This window comes from Echeneis naucrates, chromosome 1, assembly GCF_900963305.1.
Source record: "Echeneis naucrates chromosome 1, fEcheNa1.1, whole genome shotgun sequence".
Lineage (NCBI taxonomy): Eukaryota > Metazoa > Chordata > Actinopteri > Carangiformes > Echeneidae > Echeneis > Echeneis naucrates.
This window is the reverse complement of record NC_042511.1, coordinates 13,654,935-13,676,734: the sequence shown is the minus strand read 5'-3', so window position 1 is coordinate 13,676,734 and position 21,800 is coordinate 13,654,935. Positions and strand designations below refer to the sequence as shown.

The following is a 21,800-nucleotide window of genomic DNA, read 5'->3' as shown; positions in this document are numbered from 1 at the left end:
ACAATAATGTAATGAGGTTTTTTTTTACACAAAAGTACCTCCATCTTTATAATCCTGTGAAGATGTGATTCAAGTGCTTTAATTCAGGTCAGCTTTGATACCTCTACTTAATCTGGTCAAAATATGTGTGAAATAAACTACAAACATTACAGCTGATAGGTTCAAGAAACCTGTAGCCTTGATTATCAGAGCTGCCTGGTAGCAGATGTGATGGTGGATCGTCCCCTGGGTGGCCTGCTAATGGTATTTATATGCTCCGGGATCCTAATGAACACTAACAGATCTCTGGTCTCTTTTGCTAATGGTCTGTGACGTGCCTGTCTAAAGGGAGGTTTGATGAAGGCTTCGCTCCGTGGGAGACGACACAGAAGGGTGTAAGTGTGTGTGTGTGTCTTTGTAGTGGTGGAGGAAAGAAGAAGGGTGGGATCACACCCAACTGCTGAATCACTTCCTTGGGGAATGTTGCACATGTGAGAGTAATTACATTGCTGATAGCGCAGTGCAAAAACTCCATGTTCTTTACTACACTTCGCCGATGCTAACACTATGGTGTGTCATCTGATTTGTCTTGAATTATTTAAATACTGGAGCCCAACTTTGAAACTTGCCTCCGCTTACATTTACGCACATACAAACCTCAACCATCTGATTTATGTGGCAAGAAACAAGCCAACGGCTCCTGAACCGCACTCTTTGCAAATGCCAGCTAGATGAATGGGATAGTGTTCAAAGGTAAATTGAACATTTGGTCTGTGTAAAATTCAGGTGTTCAGTAAATGAGCTGACTGTGTGAAGTTGCCATGGGTCTGTGCCTGATAGCCCTTTAAAAAAAAAAAACAGTTTGGTGGCTAATTGGAAGATTGTTTGCCAGTTTCAGACCCCTCTGAATCAAAAAAAAAAAAAAAGAAAAAGAATTTTAGCGCTGCTGTTTCTCGTCAGCTAACGCCTTAGTGGATCTGTTGCCAGTTGAGTTTGATTACTGCACTCTGGGCAGTTCAGAGGAGGCTGGATGGGGATTGAGGTTTAAGTTGGACTGTTATATTGGAATTTAAACAACCACCAAATCCACACCGTAACATTGTTTCCTCCAGTGATGTTATCCTCACAAAATCTCCTCCAGTGCAGCTAATGCTGCCCTGGACACCTGTGATTTTATGCTGCACAGTTTTACACCCACTGGGGGCTGTCTTAGCCACAAGGACGATAAAAACCGGTCATGATTTGCAGGAGAAGAACAAGATTTTATCAAGAAAACTCGGCGGCAGTCAAGATGCATTGGACCTCTCAAAGGCTCAACGGTCATGTCCCTGTTTGCTCAGTATGATGGGAACTGAAGTTAATCAGAATTCCTGCCCCCTTGGCCCTGCACAATCCCCGAATCAAGAGCACGCACACGCACTGAAAACAAAAATAAGATGACGCAATATGCACGTACACACAAGCACATTCTCCAAGTCCCACTGGGGTTTGTTTACAGCAAGTATCTGGTAGCCTGACTCACTTATTACTAATGACCAGCACATGGGAGAGTGGGAACTGCTCTTAACCCCAAATCAACTTGATGTCACAGATGCTGCGGGACGGGAGATTGTCCTCACCCAGTATCAACCATCAACCAGTAGACTTCAAATCATCCAAATCCATCCCCAAGACTTAAAGCACCCAGTGATTCTGCATGTTTTGGTCCATTAACTGCCGTTGATTTGTTTTTTGTTTTTTTTTTTGTTTGTAATTTTTCCCAGAGCATGCCATCTGTTTTCACATTTACATTTTGGGGCTGGGTGGCAGTGACTTCAGCCAACTTTGGATCATAATAAAACACAAACTTTTATGGAGCTCACAGTATTTTGAGGCCTGGTCATTAGTTTAATCACAAAAGTATCACTGTGTTATACTGAAGAAAGATAGCATCTGACTATAAAATCGCTGTGTTCACACTAATCCATTATCATCGGAGGTGGTATAGAGACAAAGAGATGGTTTATGTAAGATCTTGTCAAACCAGCAGACATGCTATAACTGTTGCTCATGTCAGTTCCACAAAAACACTAGAAATAGACGCCCAGAAGGGTCTGAAGTCTGAACCTGACCTCCCCTGTAAGAGGGAGGCCTGAAGCTGAACCAGCGGTAGGTCTGCAGCACATCCCCAGAAATAGAATGATTTACAGATATGTCGCCCTCCCTCTCTCCCATCTCCTCCTGTATCTCAAACGATGTAGATGTAGTTCTGGGCACTTGCTTATTTTGTTAATTTGCAGATAAATAAGTTCAGCTTAGATTGCATTGCATCTGGCAACGGAAAAAAAAATCACTGATGATCTTACAGTGTTACATTGCAACACTTTTTGAGAGCAGAAGCAGAGTAGGTACTGAATATCCAAGGCATTCATTTTCATACTTCTAGATGGCATAAACCAGTGAAAAAGGATAAGGTTTCAACTAACACTGACCTCTTTCCATCATTATGGTTGCTTGATATGTGGTCCAGATAATTACTGCAGTAATTATCTCTCTCAGTTGGTTTTAGTTTCACAAAAGATACTGAATAAACTGTATCATTATCTGACAGTGATACAGACCATGCGTCTGTTCATTCCATGTTGTCAGCATGATTTAAAATAGCACTGACGTTCGAACGAAATGGTGTCATTGCACCGATTGTGAATTATTGATTTGTTCGAAGTGGTATTATCTCTTTAATAACAGGAGGTATTTCTTGAGACTAACATTCTGCCTCAGTCAGATCTGAGCCTGGCTCTGCTGTACTAATACATAGGTGTGTGTGTTGGCTTACAGACTTGTTGTATTAGGATGTCAGACAATTGGCGTAATGCCTGATCTGGATGTGCAGAAATAAAAACAAGACCTTCTGACAATATGATTTCAGGGGCTTCTGATTTTTTTGCAATGCTAAACAACCAAAATGATCTGTTCCTCAAGTTCATAATATATATGCAGGGATAACACTGATTTTATAGACAAAAGCTGTAATCCAAACCACACACTGCCCCTTTCAGCTGGATGATTTCAGTAAAAAGGGACTCTGCCAAGATTTTGGCTATTAAATAACTTTTTGGAACAAATCTTGTGAAGTTGCTTTAGCTATTAAGTACCTGACAGATTGCCTTTGTCTTGTGAGGCATCTCATTCTGGCTTTTTGGCATTTGCAACATAACCAAATGAACCAACAGGCAATATCTGCTCAGTCTTTTAGTTCTATTTATTATTTTCCTTCTTGTGACATTGCTTGAGGAAAGGGTTGACTGAGAATGAAGTAAAGAGTGCAGTCATCTACAAGCCAATGTGGCAGCCTTGACAGACCTTCTCCGTCCTCTCCTGACCCCGAGGATGTCACTCACAGCGTGCGTGAGGGGCTATGCTAATGAGCCAGTCTCTGCAGAGGAACACGTCTCTGTGGTGCTCATGAGTGCAAGAGCTGAACTATTTTTGAGCTCACTATCATTGTGTAAAAGCAAGCACGAGAGTTTGTTCAAAGAGGTGGGAGGTCTCAGCTGTTTTCTCTCAAAGGTCCATTTATATGAACCGGCCTCGTGAATTGAAGCCAGTTGGAATAATTATCATCTTGAGTAATTTGTGCAGTCTGTAGTCATTATTAAGCTCCCCCCCGTCTTTTGTGAATTTTCAACTCTACAATTCAAATATTTCAGATGTACTCATTAATGGAAAATTTTTGAGTTCCCTATTTCCAGTTTATGTAGTAACGTTGACAGTAAATGTATACCTGTCTGTTCTAGCTCAAAAGAACTGAGTCTGATATGCAGCAGGGGGTACATGAAGGCCAGATTGCCGCAGCAGGAGTGTAGGATGCTGTTATTAAGAGGTAAGGGCCACATACTGTACAGGCCATCGTCATCAGCGCCTGGATTACTTTGTTTAGTGGCCCACCTACTACAGGAGGAATTTCGAAGCATACTGTCTATCTTTTTGTAGTTTGCAGTGTCGTGTTTGTGGGGGAGTTTAAGACAAACATTTCAGATCTGAGTCAGCTGATGCACTCGCTAACTGAAAGCTGTTTCAGAGGGGGACACAGCTGTGCAATGCCGAGGATCCATCCAGACTCATGGAATTTCAAATTGGTTGCTGAGTCTTGAATTAAGTTTTACTTAACCTGACACAAATGTCAGAACCTCATTTGGATGTAACTGCCTATAGCTCTCCCAGTAATTCTTTTCACCATGTGTTATTTTAAAAAAAGTTATCAAGGCCACTCTCACCAGGGGCTTATAGTCTGTCTTATAGATACAGTGGTATGAAAAGGTTTAGGCACCCCTCTGAGGCTGCATAATAATTTACTCTGTCTTTACAGGAAAAGATCGCATTGGCATGCCATTCATTTTAATGAAAGCTGAGTTCTGGGGTATTTTCCAGACAAAGATCTTTAGTGTAGCAATACTAAGTTGCATGAAATTAAATGAGACATGACAAAAAGGCTGTGCAAATATTTGGGCTTTTTGTCATTGTGCTGATTTGAACACCTGTAACTACTTAGAACTGATTAACTGGAACACAAAATTGGTTTGGTGAGATCATTAAGCCTTGAACTTCAGAGCCAAGTGCATCAAATCATTTAAGGTGGCCAATTGCAAGTTGTTCTTCTCTTTGACTCTCCTCTGAAGAGTGGCAACATGGGGGCTTCAAAACAACTCTCAAATGACCTGAAAGCAAAGATTGTTCAACATTATGGTTCAGGGGAAGGCTACAAAAAGTTATCTGAGATTTCAGCTGTCAGTTTCCACTGTGAGGAACATCGTGAGGAAATGGAAGACCACAGGCACGGTTCTTGCTCAGGCCAGAGGTGGCAGGCCAAGAAAAATATCGGAGAGGCAGAGGCGAAGGATGGTGAGAATGGTCAAAGACAACCCACAGACCACCTCCAAAGACCTACAACATCACCTTGCTGCAGATGGTGTCACTGTGCATCCTTCAACAATTCAGCGCACTTGGCACAGGGAGAAGCCGTATGGGAGAGTGATGCGGAAGAAATCTTTGCTGCACATACACCACAAACAGAGTCGGCTTGAGGTATGCAAAACCACATTTGGACAAGCCAGCTTCATTTGCAATAAGGTCCTGTGGACTGATGAAACAAAGATTGAGTTATTTGGTCATAACAAGGGGCGTTATGCATGGCTCCGAATGAACACAGCGTTCCAAGAAAAACATTTGCTACCCACAGTAAATTGGTGGAGGTTCCATCATGCATTGGGGCTGTGTGGCCAGTGCCGGTACTGGGAATCTTGTTAAAGTTGAGGGTCGCATGGATTCCACTCAATATCAGCAGATTCTTGAGAATAATGTTCAGTCAGTCACAAAGTTGAAGTTACGCCGGGGCTGGATATTTCAACAAAACAACCGCCCAAAAAACTGCTCAAAATCTACTTCCGGCGTTCATGCAGAGGAACAAGGACAATGGTCTAAAGTGGCCATCCCAGTCTCCAGACCTGAATGTCACTGAAATCTGTGGACCCTTTGAAGCGTGCTGTCGATGCTCGGCAAACCGTCAAACGAAGTGAACTTGAGAAGCCAGTGGAAACAGGCAACTTATTAACGAAAACGTTTAAAATATCTGCTTTATTTCTACCTCTGCTGGCAGACAGATGTGTTCACACATTACACAGAGAGGAAAGCCTCCTGTGAGTTGTGGTGGCAACCTGCCCTCCCTCTCAGCACTCAGCAGCTTAGTGAAAGGCCAAGAGATGTGTGTGATGACTAAAAATAGTAACCTCTCCTTGCCTAAAACCTCACGTCTAGATGTCTTGATAGATGACAGCTCAGATTTGTTCTCTTGAAATGCTCATCTCCTCCTTTACTCCTATAACTGAGTGTCTAGACAATGATAATGAAGAAGTAGTCATGAGCAAAGTTTGTGTTGTGCCTCAGTGGTGTGCTCGGGGGAGTAAAGTGGCGGTTTGCTCAAGCTCCCAATGTGTGTACATTATTGTGTTACATTCCATCATGCTTAAGACGTGTATGCGGGTCCATTCATAGACTGCGACGTTTGAGTTTTGATATTATTAATCATACAAAGACTTACATTTTTATAGCACTTTTCTTAACAATGTTCCAAAGTATGTTAGAAAAAATAAGAGAAAAAAGCGTCCACATTATAAAAGAAAACGTATGCATCATCATCATGCGAAGAGATCTAGTAAGCGAATGCAAAAGGACAAATAAATGCATTTAACGGAAGCTGACTAGTTAGTGTTTGATTTGAAACGCACATATTGTCACCTTTGCCTCCCTCTGCTGAGCTTAACTCTCAGTCTGACACATACATATTGCATACGTGATTAGGAACATTTCAAATCTTAATAATCAGCTATAGCTTTTTAAAATCAATCTGAAATCTGACGGGCAGCCAGTGAAGGGAGGAGGTAATGACACCATCAGCAGCATAGTGCAGCATAGTGTACTGCTTAACATGGTGGATGCTCCACTTGACTATCAAACATTAGGTTAGTGTCAGATTATCCCCAGATTCATATAGCGGCATAATTTCTCATTTCTTCTTCTAAAAGACGAGTAAGGGGACATAAAACATTATTAAAAGTTAAAGGGCCACAGTGTATTGAAGGCAGGACCGCTTTTGTTTGTTTCAGCATATTGACAGTGTTAGTTAGTTTGCTTCACCATGATTCATGAGTCACAGCAGCAGGGCCGGAGAAGAGTCACGTTAAAAACGAGGCACTGTTGACATTTGTAACAAGACTGGGTCAAATACAACAAAGTGGCTCGTTAAAAACCTTAATGAATTGATTTACAAGGTGTAAAATTGATAGATTTGAAACCTGTCCCAGTATTGCCATCATTGGATCTGTAGTATTTAGAGTACTAAAACTGCAATAGGGATAGTTGAAACAGCACTTTACTATGTACACAAACACATTCATGTTAGATATTTCGATTACATGCTTGTTGAGCTCTAAATTGCCCGTAGTCTGAGTGAGAGTGTGAGTGGTTGTTTGGTCTCTGTGGTGTGGCCCTGTGATGGACTGTTTGACCTGTCCTGGGTGTACCTCGCCCTCGCCCAGTGTGAGCTGGGATTGGCTCCAGCAGCCCCAGCAACCTGGAAATGGATAAGTGGTGGAAGATGAATGAAGGAATGTTGTGGTTTGCAGCGCAGCTATTGATTTAAAAGGCACACATACTGCATTCATCAAGGCTTTGTTTACCAAAAGACAGAGTTTTCGGTAAAAGAAAAGCAGCTTGCTAAGCCTTTCCAAGTTTTCTGTGTGTGTGTGTGTGTGTGTGTATGTATGTGTATACATATATGTATATATATATGTATATATATATATATATGTATATAATATATGTAATATATATATATTATATAATATATATATATATATGTATATGTAATATATATATTATGTATGTATTATATGTATATTATATTTATATATATATGTATAATATATGTATGATTATATGTATATATATATGTATACATATATATATATGTATATATATTATATATATGTATATATATTACCAAAAGCGCATTCTCTGCTGACTCCAACTCAATATATCTCTCAGTGAAGTGTTGGGTGAAAAACCGAGAGAGAATCGATGGTCAGTAATCATCTGATGATGGATATTAAGGAAATTGTTCAATTAGATTCAGATAAGTGAAGGACAACAGATATGAAGTGATGTGTTGTTCATTTCATACACACACACACCAACACACACCACCACACACACCCACACTCACTCTTTCTCTCCCCCTCTGGATCCAAATTGTCACACCAGGTGGATCTCTTTTGACTCCGTGGGATGCCGGTGGGACTGAATTAGCTACCCAGTCCCTTTGATGATTGCTACGCTCGGGTCATTCATATTCTTCTACACAGAGTGAAAAAATAGAAGCGTCAGTGCTATCTTGATTTGAATGGCTGCTATTCACTGCCTGAAGGTGATTTTTTAACCTGTCAGAGTCGCCCTGTAGTCTGATTTGAAGCAAGAATAATATCTGCAGTACCAGCATTACTAAACATCTTATATATAAAACACCTGGTCAAATTATGGATCGGGGTATTATAGAAATCAAATTTTCGCTGAGATCAGTGGAAGCAGATCTCCATATAGCCAGGTTGTTTTGTCAAACGTATACAAATGAAGTCAGTCAGTCAGAATTTTCACTTTGTGTGCATGTGCGATGATCTGCAGTCAGAAATGTACATTGGGTTATACAAATGGGTTGTGGTTGGTTGAAGTAATGTATAATGTATATATATATATATTATACATTACTACTATAGTATAATATATACTTTATAATGTATTTGGAAAATATAAATTAAGCTACATTTACTAAAATGGAACTTATTTAAAAACTTTTCTTTTTTTTTTTTTTAAGCCAGCTGGAATTATTGATTCTATATTTGGACTGTTGAACTTGATCTATGTATTGCTTATAGGGTCCCTGTGGGTCTGGAGCAAATCACTGCAGGCATGGCCGGAGGCAGGGTACATTTCTGACGGGCCACGAGTCTATCACAGGGCTAAGACATTCACACTCAAGGGCATTTTATAATTGGCAGTTAACATGCATGACTTTCGATTTTGGGAAGAAGCCAGAGCACCTGGAGGGAACCATGCAGGGACAGAGAGAACATGCTCATGTATATCGGGTATTTTGTATGTAGGTCACTATCAGTGACATTCAGTTTTACTCTTGGCCTGTTTCAAGCGATTGTGCCATTTTCCTGCTATTTTCAACAACTTTTAGTTCAAAGAACTAGTTGTTGAAGCAGCCTGAATTTGGGTTTAGGTCTCCAAACTATGGAAAATAATTTATGTATATAATGATGGATTTATGCATATGTGTAAATGTAGATCAGTGCAATCTACATGAGTAATCATGAATTTGTGATTTGACACCAGTGTTTACTATATAAAAAAAAACTCTTTTCATTATAATTGTATACAATGGAAATCCTGAATTTTATTCATATTTTATAGATGCTGTTTGCTAGTAGGTGTTAGTGAGAGGCTTCAATGCTGCCTGTAATTAGAATATGCACATTTATTTTCGTAATGTCTGCTGCTTTAGTCATTTTTATATGTAGTGGCAGCTTAACAGCCAGAATATTTTTGTTGGTGTTGGCGCAGCCAAGTTGGATAACTTACTCTTTAGTAGGTTTAGTTTGAGTAAGTAGAGTCGTAAAAACGTGTAAGCAGTTTAAATGTACTTTTGGGCATGTTTAAGTTGTGAACACATTGAAGATGGGACAGTTTGTGTGTGTGTGCAGGATGGAGGGTAACCCCTGTGTTAAACATCAGCTGCCTCCGCTCCTCCTCCCTTCTTCTGGGAAGCCCCTGCTCAGCTTCACCCCGCCAAGCTGTTCATTAACAGGGGCTGGTTGGCGTCCTGTGTTCAGCTGGATTGCAGAGCCTGGCTAATTGGCCGACATCACCGTGCCGACCCCACATGCCTCTGATTTCATCACTCGCTCCGGGTTGCCTGCAGCCTTTCGATCAGCCCTCCGCCCTGCATCTGATTTCTATATGACTTCTCATGCAGACCTGTCTGAGTTTCATCCAGGGCAAATAGCAAAATACATAGGAATAGTGACTGTAAAATATTTATAGTTTTAAATCCTGATTTAAAACTATAAATGACAGCATGATTTTCTTTTTTTTTTCCAAATGGCCTGTTAATTGTAATTCCAGCTGCAATTCTGTCTTTCAGTACAAAGTTTGTGCTGCCTCTTGCTTTTGTCAGCTTTGGAATAATGAGATAAAATTTATCTTCACGTGCCACTAAAATAATTACAGCTTTTAGAGTACACTTTGACAAAAGATCAAGATAAAGATTGGCTTGGTTTTGTTCATCTGTGAAACTCGGTGGCGGAGGAGTCTGTTCTGCTGCCAGTGACTAAAAGAAAACGTATGTGATTTATTTTTCCCTTATTAATGCACTCAACATGGGGGTCATTGTTTAATCCTTATCCAGCACCAGTTTGCAGTTGTTTGTCAGCTTTTTGTTATAAAACGTGGATGGCTTCATGTCAAACACCAAACATAGTCTTGTTCACGTACTATGTTCATTTTTGGTATTAGCCCAGCAGCTTTGATGCATACAAGCCACAATGTTAACAGAGAATTTATTTGTTAATGTGTGTGTCATGGCCTGGAAATAAACAGTTCATGATTCACGCCTTTTAAACAGAAACTAATATATACAAAATTCTCCCTTAATAATGCAAAACTTTGTTTTGTTTTTACATTTGGACAATTGGATTGTCTTTCATATTTCTTGGAGCCAAAGGGAACCTTCTTCTTACATTATCCAATTAACATTTTCACACCTTCTGTTTTTGTTTTGCCGTTTTGGCTGTTTTGTTTTGAACCCAGTGATTGAGCTCATCATTGTTAGCGGCTCTGACACTCTGCTTCCCCAGAGGTTCTGCCACGGCAGCGGCGCCCAGTCTGACTTGAATTTCCCATTAAGACCCAATTAGGATGTAATGGGGGATAGAAGCCACAGGGGTAAACCCTTCCATCCCACAGCATGCAGCGAGGATGTGTTAATGGACACCAGCATGCCCAGTGTTGTGTAGCCGGGTACACTCATTTACAGGTTTCATTTTCCACATTACAGCTCACTCTAGTGAATCTTTAAATGGGAAGTTGGAAATCAGTCAGACCATTTTCCAGGCTCTCAGGCTGAATGCTGACATTGATTAATTTAATTTATCGAAGATTATAACTCCAAACTAAACATGGTAGGATGTTAGAATATTGACATGACCATTGAGTTCAAACCACACCTGTAGTGCGGTTTGACTGTTGGCCAGGTAAAATGCGACATTTTAGAGACTACTAGATAAAAGCAATGGAAATTAATCAATTTATCACAGTGACTCCCTAACTGGTAACAGGTACTATTATTCAGCTGATTCAGAAGGTTTGCTGCAGCAATGGATGACTTATATGCTAGCAGGTGCACATGTGACAACATTTGTCAAAGTACTGACTTTTCCACAGACTCGCCACCATCGCTCGGGTGGCCTGTTATTACTGTCCCGTAATTATGAATATTTGACCTTGTCTTGGAACATTGAAGCCATTTTTCCGCCATCAAGCCTGATGTGACAGTAGTAAAAATACATGATTCATTTGCAGCTGAACGTGGCTGTTAGTTGCCATCACTCATTCATGATGAAGATGGAGGGAACAAAGGAAAGGTTGGGGGATGGGCGGGGGGGGGGACGGAGAACAGGATAATCCTTCTCGATCAGCTGTGTGTGGGTGGAATGAGTGTGCTGCTGGCACACCCTCCCTCTCCCTCTCGCCTTCTCTCTCTCTCTCTCTCTCACTCCTCTCTTTCTACTGTCTGTATACCTGACGTAACAATTTTCCTGAGCATGATGCAGTTGGAGCGTCCACTTTTGAGTGTGTGATTGTGTATCTGCACCATCACTGCATAACAATTACAATGATGAAGTGATTACTTCCTAATTACGGAGGTTTTTTTTTTTTTTTCTTCAGTCGCCCCTTTTGTTTAAGATCCAGGCCGGTCCTCATCCTGTTGATCATGTTTGGAACACCTTAGTAAATAATAGGAAGTATGTCAAAAATATGTACTTGAAGTTGCCTGCAGCTGCTGAAATTTCAACACCTCCTTTGGTTCAGTCCAGGGCTCATTTATTGCTTACAGTGGAGGGCTGAAAGACAGACAAAGGAGGTGTTTCTCTTTGCCCTGTGAAGGTGTAAGGCAGACTGACAGGTGGGGAAATGGCAGAGTTTCTGTTGCATTAGTCCAGAGGCCAGTGTCGAACACAGATAGCAAACAACAGGATTGATCACTGTGGCGCCTCCCGGTTTGATGCTGTCAGCTCTCACTGACATATATGCTCCCCTTACTGATGATTTATGTCTACTGGGTGACTCTATTTCGTTCATTTCACGTCTTAGACTTTGTCAACATTCTGGAAAAACAGGAGACGTATCTGTCGGGCATCTGTGTTCCTGCTCTTTCTCTCCTTGATGCTCTTCTGTTTCCGTGTAATACATACACAGGTGTTAAACAACTAGATGTCACTACAGAAGGAAAAAGAAGGACCAGACTAGTCTGGATAATGTTCTCAATGCAAATCCACTTAAAGGGATTCTAAGTCTGAAAGAGTTTACAGGACAGCACAATATGAGAATGAGCAGGAAAGCACTCTGAACAGGTCCTTGGAAAAGTGGCAGTTCTCCAGCTTTGGCTGCAGTGGAGTGTGGTTCATAAGCCGCAGCTTAAGTGCACAAAATAAATGAATGAACGCAAGCATATAAAGGGAGGCCGTGCTGTATAATGTAACTGCTACAGTGGCATCACAATTCATCTTTATCCATAACCTTCAAGTGATAACCAAATACCGGTAGTCGTAGTAACTGGTGTACGCTATGTGCACTTTAACTGCTCACTGGAGTCTTTGTTTTTTCACTGTTTGCTAAACACCTCAGAGACCTCCTAGTACCCTACGAGGCATCCAGACTCCTCAGGTCCACTGGTCCTGAGAACCAGAACCAAGCAGGGTGAAGTGGCTTTTAGTGTTTATGTCCCTCACCTGTGGAACAAGTGGCCAGAAAACCCGAGGATTTCGAGGTCTGTAACGTTCTTCAAGGCAGGTGTAAAAACATTTTTATTTACCACGGCATTCACCAAGTCCACTGAAGCCATTACTCCCTTCTACTCACTGTTTTATCATTTCTTTTTCAAATGATTTATTGTCTTATTCTCATTCTTCCTATTCTTATTATATTATGCGATTTTTATTTATATTTATATTTTTACTGTCATGTTTTTAATGCTTTTGTTTATTTTAATGTTATAAATCTTTTGTTTTCACTGTGCAAAGCACCCTGAATTGCTGAAGGAATGAATGGAGCTATACAAATAAATTGCCGTACTCAGTCTGTACAGAAAAGAACAGAAGACAATGGTAACTGGTTCTGCTTGTTCATCTAAATACTTAAGACTTTCAGATACACAATTGTACGATTTAATACTGTGTTTGATTGAATTGGAAATGTTCTCTAGTTACAGACAGAATGCCAAGTGAAATGGACCAAGCTCATGAATATTATATACCATTTTAGTGCTGAATTCACTCGTCAACCGAAAAACAGGGAGATTTCCAGAAGTGGCATTATGCAATAATTCCTTCCAGTTAAAGTCCCCAGATGGGTTCTGCTAAATCATTTGAATCATCCGCTGACATGTTTTCAGGTGATCTTCATTTCTCTCCGCTGGAGAGGCACTTTAGCTGCCAACGTGTGAGAAGGTAGTATGTAAGATAAAGGTTACTCGGTTTACTCAACATTTTCTGGTTTGGCATCCATCTATAATGGATGCTGGCCCAATGCGCAGTGATGGATGCTGTGTTTACATGCAAGGTGGGGAAAGGCAGCTACCTGTGCAAATACCAGGCCGTTGTTCAGGAATGACACATGCAAACAAAGCACAATGGATGGGTTGTTTCACAAGTGTTGTTTTACGACTCCACACAACAGTGTAGCGGTAAATCTGAAAGGAGGATGGTGAAGGGTGATGCCATGTGCATGAAGTGCACTAATCATCTTTTGATGTATTGATATCTGATACATTGGAATTAATAAATGTCGTCTGCTTTTTATTCTGAATTTTCACACCCATTCGTCGAACTTTAAAAGAAACATGTGTACTTAAGGTAAAAAGAATGCATTCAGTAATCACGTTCCATGCTCATAAATACCATTTCATGTGCAGGAAGTGGTCGATGCATGGTTTCTTTTCAAGCAAATCATTTATACATCTGGCCTCTGGATGTTGTTTATTGTGTAGGAAAGTAGTCCTTCCTGTCTTTGTACTCATTCTCCAATGTGATTGTCTGCCCTGCCCTAATGTTCTTCACTTGTGTTGGATGGCCTCCTTTATGCAATTCTCTGTCCTCCTCTCTGCCTGTTTGTCTGTTTTGACAGTTTGATGTTCTATAAATGTGTTCCAGTGAAGTTTCTATTAGTTTTTCGCCCTGAATGTTTGTACTTTCTGGTTTATGTTCTAATTCGTTTGTTTGGAGATTTTTTGGTTTCTTTTATGGAAGAAAGCTTTTTCTTAAATTGCACTTTTTATTTGTCTACATGTGGGTACAGTGTTTGTAATACAGTATATGCGACACTAAGACAAAGAGTTTAGCTACAATGTGATCTCGACAAAGACATTTTTTTTTTTGCCTTTTACAACCAGTAGGTGCTTAAATACTCAGGCTTACTCAAAGAAATTTGTAGTATTCGTCTGAATCAATGCACAGTGATTTCAAGTTTCAGTTTTATTTTTTAAAAATACAATAATTAAGACAAGGAAATTAACACCAGCCATAATCACACCTCAGCCTCCTTCTTTTAGCTGTTGCTCAGGAGCCTTACTGCCTGCGGTCCAAGCTTGCAGATGCTCAGTGAGCGCTTCCCTGAAGGGAGGCAAGAGAGGAAACTGCATCATGCTTAGGGCCTTCTTGCTGTAGAGGGTAGTGTGAATGTCCTGTAGCTGTATGACTTTTGAAGCTGTTTTTAACGCCGCCATCAACAGTAGGATGTAAAATGTCCATACTAATGTGCATCTAGTTAAAAGGCTTTCTATTGGGGATGCATAAAATTGAATAAGAAATGCCCTAGGCCTGCCATTTCTTTAAGAAACCTCAGAAAATAAAGTCTCTGATTTGCTTTTTTGATAACAAAGCTGATGTGAAGAGAGCAGGAGAGCGTGTTACTCATGGACACAGGTGTATGTGCTAATTTACATCTCCTGAGGTCGATAAGCAGCTTCTCGGTTTTCTCCACAATGAGGGAAAGATTGTGTTTATGACACCACATTGTCAGGTTTCTCACTTCACTCCTGAAACTCCCACTGTCTGGGGCTAGCCTGTCAGGAAATCTTGTAACCACACGCAAATGGAGCTGCAGAGGCCACAGTCCCATCAGCTTACAAGGCAAGCTTTGATGATTGATGTCTACAGCCGTTTACATGATTCATGCTTTTCTCTCAGCACAATGCAAACTGTCTCATAAAATTTCTGACTCTTATATAATGTAATGAGAATCGAGAAGTGATTTTGTTTTTGGCAATAACTGAGAATTTCAGTGTGTGTGGATTGTGCCGATTCCATAAACATGGTCTTCGAGTGTTCAGTAATTTCTAGATGAAATGTGTGTACCTAAATGAGTAGTAACTGCAAGAAGGAAATGATCTGTATTGTTGTCATTAGTGTGAATTAAATGAATAAAATGTTTAACTCACTGAGTGGGAACAAGCTGGTTCTTTCACACTGATGTGATCAAAGAAGATGGAAAGAAAATCCAATACCAAGCTTTAGTACAAGGCTGATGCAACTTTATTGGCTGCCCTTCTAAGATGTCCCAGTCTCTGTAGCCAAAAGTGCTGCATTGAACCAGCATGAAACAGTCAACATAAGGTGCATAGACAGAAACAAAAACAAGCTCTGCAGAACAGAAAGATCATAAAGAACGCCATATTTCATAGTGGTGTTATCAGCAGGCCACAGACAGTGATTTTGTCCTATAAACTGTTATTAGCCTTAAACCTTAAAAAACTTCAGCTTTAATTCAATGACAGATAGTTTTTGTCACATCAGCCATCCTGTTGTTTTTTTTAACAACATTTTCTCTTTTCCCTCAGGACCCCAGAACAAAACACAAGTTTAAGATCCACACCTATGGGAGCCCCACCTTCTGTGACCATTGTGGCTCTCTGCTCTACGGACTCATCCACCAGGGCATGAAGTGCGACTGTGAGTAATTTACTTTAACCTCCATAACATCTCCCTGATCTTAAAATGAGCATTTCATCCTATATTAATACCAGATAACGCCACTTTAGATTGTTGCTGTGATTATTTAACAATGAGCCTAAGCTGCTGTGGTTTATCAATTTACCAATGACTGTTGAGGTTGAAAATCAGTATCAAGAGGTTAAAGTGAAGAGTCAAATGGTGAAGCAAAAAAAAAAAAAAAGTCCTGCACCGTTTACACAGGTCAATGAGACGTAAGTATGGCATGCATGTGAAACTAATGGTTTGCTGTAAGTGGCTCTACACTTAAAATGTTCTGTTTTAGAGCCCCATTATCAACTTCAGTGTGAAAAAAAGCCTATTCTTCCCCTCCACTGAATATCACAGGCGTATGTATTTCCTCCCCGCCTTGACTTTCGCTCATTAAACTAATTCCACATTGTCTATTTTCTGCAGCTATGTTGGCTGCACCTCAAAATGGCCCGATCTCAAAGCTTTGCCCAGACTTTATTCATATCTCTATGTCCCTCCTCCTCTCTTTAATCTTGTGCCAGTGAATTAAAGTATGAATGCCTTAATGAGCCCCCAAATACATTCCCCACACCCTACTACTGTACAGTCCACCAGTTATGCCTAATGATTGCTGCGGGGTATATATAAATAGAGATGTGGAGCGACAAATTATTTTGGCAGATCAATTTCACATCTAATCACTGTACAATAAGAACATTAGCATTTTCAAACACCGTTGAGCCACAAGAATGTCACATCGAAGCACAAAAAAGTAATGCCGAACATTGTCTTGTATGCAAGTATGAAGCATGCCCATTTTTCATTATTTTTCACCTTCTCACCCGGTGGCATGGTGATGCAACAACAGGAAACTGTTCCCAATCCATGACGGGGGGGCTCATCTGACTGACACATGCCATGAATGACATCACAGGGCTGAATCTGGGTCATAATCTTGTCATCACCCACACAGCTTTCAGAAAAGCAATCCTTTAACATTGTGCCAAGCACATATGATACATAAAATAAAATTGAAATGTGTCCTTATATAGGCACCGTGGACCTAAAAGACATTATTAGAGAGCTTATTGAACCTGTAATGGGAAATCAGAGCACAGGATGCACATGTACGCGCTGCTTTCATAAGATGGTGTTTCATTAGCATATTACATTATTGTCCTAAACATGTACTTTCAAATATATCGAATCCTTATATATATAATATATATAATGTGTTTATTTTGGATTTTACAACAGCATCAGTATGTCAGTCAGATCTGAGAAAGCCCTAAGCAAGTCATTTTGGGTTGATATGGATCTAATAATGTTATCTGTAAGAATTCCTCATGCGTGATTCCTTATCTCTTTCTCTTGCCCTTCAGCGTGCGATATGAACGTCCATAAGCAGTGCGTCATGAACGTGCCCAGCCTGTGTGGAACCGATCACACCGAAAGAAGGGGCCGTGTTTACCTCAAGTGTGAGGTCAGCGGGGACAAGCTGCAGGTCACAGGTAGGCCTGCTCGTGTGCTGTCTGTGTGTCTGTAAGTGACTTCACATGAGCTGAGATGAAACTGTAGGATGGATGCGATTGCTGCAGTTTTTGTCCCTAGACCCCCAGGCTGTCTGATTTCACACGCACACACACACACAATCACTCTCTAACTGCTGCTGCCATTAACCTAAATTAAACTTCGCTGACCATTAGCGGCGCCTAAACTCTCCCTGCTTGTGATGCCGTAAATCCACCTGCTCCCTGCATGGCTGGCCTTGTGACTGCCAGCGTTCTGCCTTTGTTGGTGCACTGATCGATAGAGCCTCTCCTGCTCAACATTCTCCTCTAACAAGCAATTCACAGTTACAACGCACTTGGAAGGCAATCCCAATCCAAATATATATTCCTGCAGTGGTCTGCTGCGTGGGCCTTGTGTTGTTACTCCTTTTAAACAGTCACGACTTGTTCAGTGTTGGCTGGACTTCATGATCTAACTGAATTGTCTCTGCAAAGCAAATTTAAAAAGCGCAATATGCTAATTTATGTCTCATCAGAAATACATGGACACAGGATCTGAGCCGTCTGCTTGTGGACAGGGTCACGGCTTTCCAGCCATCTTTCCTAAGATAATTCATTTGAAGGCCTCGCTCCATGATTATACCATTGGCTGTTCACACTGTTTTAATTACTGATGCCTCTGGTTTCAAAGACACACCTGGTCTTTGCTTACCACGCTCAGGACAGGATGTAATGAGATACTATTAATTTAATGCAAGCTACACTTTACACAACAAAGGGTTGAGTACAATGAATATCAGCTCAGTCAGACTTTAGGCCCAATAGCGTATCCTTGAAATTAATTTTCACAACTATTTGCCCCCCCACTTTGCTATTAATTTACGTTGTTAATGTTTATATCTTGTTAATGCTAATTCATCATCGGCAAGTCTTGGCAATGCATGTCTTAATATTTACTTGATAATCAGTAATTGTAAACATTTTATTATTGTTGACCGCGGGAGGCAGTGTTAAATAATCCTCTCCGCGCAAATAATGCCTGAGCAGATGCTGTGGTTAAACTGAGATGATTTTATGTGCAATCTGTCCAATGGATCTGCTGTGACATTCTGAGTCCCCAGTTCAATCTGCCATGTTTGAAAATTTGAATCCAAAGACGAGGCTTTACCAAAAAAAAGAATCGCTGGAGGGGGGTCTGGTGTCTCCATCTGGTCTGGTCTAGTCTCTTGTCTCTGGAGGGTACGGTCTAGTCTCTGGTCCCCATGCCTTGCTGTAGCCCAGTCATCGTTACCAATTAAACCATTATATTCAGGTGGACCCCAACCGGGAATCACCCACCCCCACTACGCTCAAGTCACCACATTCATGTCATTTATTTATTTGTTTGTTTATTTACTCATTGGATAAATGCTTCAAACTTAATACATGTGAAAAAGACACGTCTCCATTTGTCATTCCGTCTTGCAAAGCAGACTGGAGTAGATCATGAGGATCCCTTGCACACCTATAGATTGAAGCAGAAATCATTATGAATCCCCAAAAATTGGAATCGAATCGTGAGATAGTAAAAGATTTCCACCCCTAATGTATATACAAGCATTGCAAGTGGTTATTACTGATTCTTGTTTGATGCTGCACTGCTGTACATATATTGTTTGTTGCACGTGCAGTGTGCTTTATTCCATTATAGTGTGCTTTATATTTGGAGGCATGCTGCAAATCTCCCAACTGCAGTGTTTGCAAATGGCATTAGCACATCTGCTAAAACAATGGTGATGCCATTGAGCTTACAGTGGGTGTCAGTTTATTTTAAGGCCCTGGCAGTGAAATTTACTGACTTATTCACTTATCAAATTAATGCAAGACGGAACAGTGGGCAGGAAAGTGCTGGAGCGTCTTCAAGCACGACTAACACAACATGAAAGCTCAGAAATATTTGTGGAATGATTTAATTTATGTTAAGATCACTTGCAAATAGCTTCAAGCATAAATGTAAAAAGTAAAAGCAAATGTAGGGAAGGCTTATGGTTACGTGAAGTGACTGATTGATGATGAGTAATATCATGCAGGAGCTTGCCAAATGTCTGGCAATCACCTCTGGCAAATTTTCATTTCTAATGCTCGTGCAAGAGTTTCAGTTAAAGAGGCAGTGATACTTGCAGGTCATAAATACAATTAATCCATCTAGGGCTTAAAAATAGTTTTGAAAATGGAAGTGAAATTAAACCGTAACATTTTACTGTCCTAATGTTCATGTGTTGAAACCTGTAAACAGTGACTGCAGTTTAAACAGAGTAGAGATCACTTGCAACATTCTGAACCAGTCAAATAATGCATAAATATTTATTCAAAGGTTTGGGCTGAGCCCTCGCTTTTCCCCCTCTGTCTCATCTTTCTCCCTCATGTATTCACAGCTCACAGGCCGCTCATCTCTCTCAGTTAGAGCAGTATTCTGTTATTGGATCCTACCTGTGTTAGGAGAAATGATTTCAAACTGAAACGAAGTGAAAAGGATTCAGAAACATAACTTTTCAATGAACAGTTATTTGTGTCAAAGACAGCTAAATATAAAAAAAAAAAGAGTCAAGAGGTTATCTGCTGATTCCTCTCCTTCTCTTGTACTCTCAAAGTATTCAGTTTGATAAGCTGGCTATATAACTGTGAGGGAGTTGACCTTCTTCACACATCGTTTGGCTTTAGAAACTTCTGCTCAATGTTTATTTCATTTTTTACTAAATCTTCCACTTTCCACATCCCACTCTTACCTTGTGCATGTGTGAAAATACATACTTCACGCTTAATATGCAAGGACACATGAATGCGCATGTGTGTGTGTGTGTGTGTGTGTGTGTGTGTATTGATTCTTGCCACCTGTGGTAATTGGCAGCCTACTCCTGATGTGGAACTAACATGCATGCTATCATTTACATGTGCTCGCCCATTTTGTGTGTGTGTGTGTGTGTGTGTGTGTGTGTGTGTTGTGGTGTGTGTGTGTGCATGCATGTAGGTGTGTGTATAAAACTGCTCTAACCAGCTCACAGCCCACTCAGGCCAGATTGTATTACAGATTACATTAGCTGCTGTAGACGCCTTGCAGACAGCCTGCCAAACAGAAGTGTGTTATATGGTGAGAGTGAGAAGCTACATTGGATGGCAGCCGGAAAATATTATATCATTTTCAGTTGTGTCAACCCACAAACACAAATGTGATCCTTTTTATTGTGTGGTGTGTGTGCTTGACTTTGTGTTTGTGTATGTGTTTTGTCAATAATAACTTGCCCAATAATAAATTTTATATTTTTTTAAGAAATGTGAAGCTGTTGTCACAAAAACTCTATTTCCCATTGGTCCTTGCCAGAAATGGGAAAAAAAACAAGTCTTCCTTAACATATGTCGTGCATTTTCTTGTGAGGATTTTTTTTTTTTTTTTCCAAGTGAAATTTAAGAGTAAAATACTTGTTGACATCTGTTCTGGTCGCTAGAGAAATTTTAGTTTCTTTGTGTTGCCAGGTTTTCTTGCGTAATAATACTTTGTGCACACACACTGCTCAAATTCCTTGGCTTAAAAGGAATTTTACTGAAACACACTTGGTCAGAAGCCCAAGCGAGTCCTTTTCAGTAAGCCTCATTTTAAAGTTTGGGCCCGAATTTTCATTTCTAATTTATCGTAGCCACAATAGCATGCCCTGTCCAAATTAATTTAGCCCATTGTGACTCTGTAATGAGAATTTTCTCAACACAGTCACAGCACCACTACTTACAGCAACTTTATATTTAAAGTTATAGTGTAACAAAATGTTGATTGTCAAGAAAAGTGAAGAAAACTAAATCTTGAGTCAGTGCAAAACAAGTGGAAGCTCGACCCCGCAGTGTGCACATACATTACTGTGAGCGGACATCTGCACCTAAAGTCAGGGAAAGAGAGTGACATAGCCGTTATGAACCCATGAACAAACTGCAACGAGACCAAGAAAGACAGACAAACTCTGAAGTGGCTAAATGAAACGAGTCACTCAGAAATAGAGAGAGATATGCACATTTTCCAGCGCGAGTTGTGAGAATGTGATTTGTCAGTGAGATAGGAGGGGTGAGGGGGCGCTAAAGAAGACAAAACTAGTTCTGTGTGTCTGCTAAAGGACAGACGGAGGCCAGGAACCTTCTCCTCCGCCTTTTATTCCTTCTACACAGCTCCCCTTTGTCCATTGGTGCCAAAGAAGCCACCACCCTCCTGTTTGTTTCAGCAACACTATTACGATCATTCACTCTGTGCACATATCCAGAGCACAGCCAGCCATTTGGGAGGGAGGGTCCTTCTGTAATTTCTGTCCATATTCACTTTTATTTATGCTTCTCTTTATCACTGTATGTGTGTGTGTGTGTGTGTGTGTGTGTGTGTGGGGCATGTTCACGCACTCTTTTTGCCTGCAGATCCTTTGGGAGTGTGTGAGAGACAGTGGTAATAATTACATTTCCATTT

The 21,800-nt window shown here is 40.6% G+C and overlaps 1 protein-coding gene across 4 annotated transcripts in view; it reads left to right on the top strand.

Annotated features, from left to right (window-relative positions):
• The window catches only part of prkcaa (protein kinase C, alpha, a), a 116,939-nt gene that overhangs the window by 50,571 nt on the left and 44,568 nt on the right, over positions 1-21,800 (top strand). For all 4 annotated transcript variants that reach the window (XM_029511953.1, XM_029511981.1, XM_029511962.1 and 1 more), the window contains exons 4-5: positions 15,689-15,800; positions 17,195-17,323. In XM_029511953.1, coding sequence (XP_029367813.1) covers positions 15,689-15,800; positions 17,195-17,323 — 241 coding nt within the window. The remainder of the gene's footprint in view (positions 1-15,688; positions 15,801-17,194; positions 17,324-21,800) is intronic.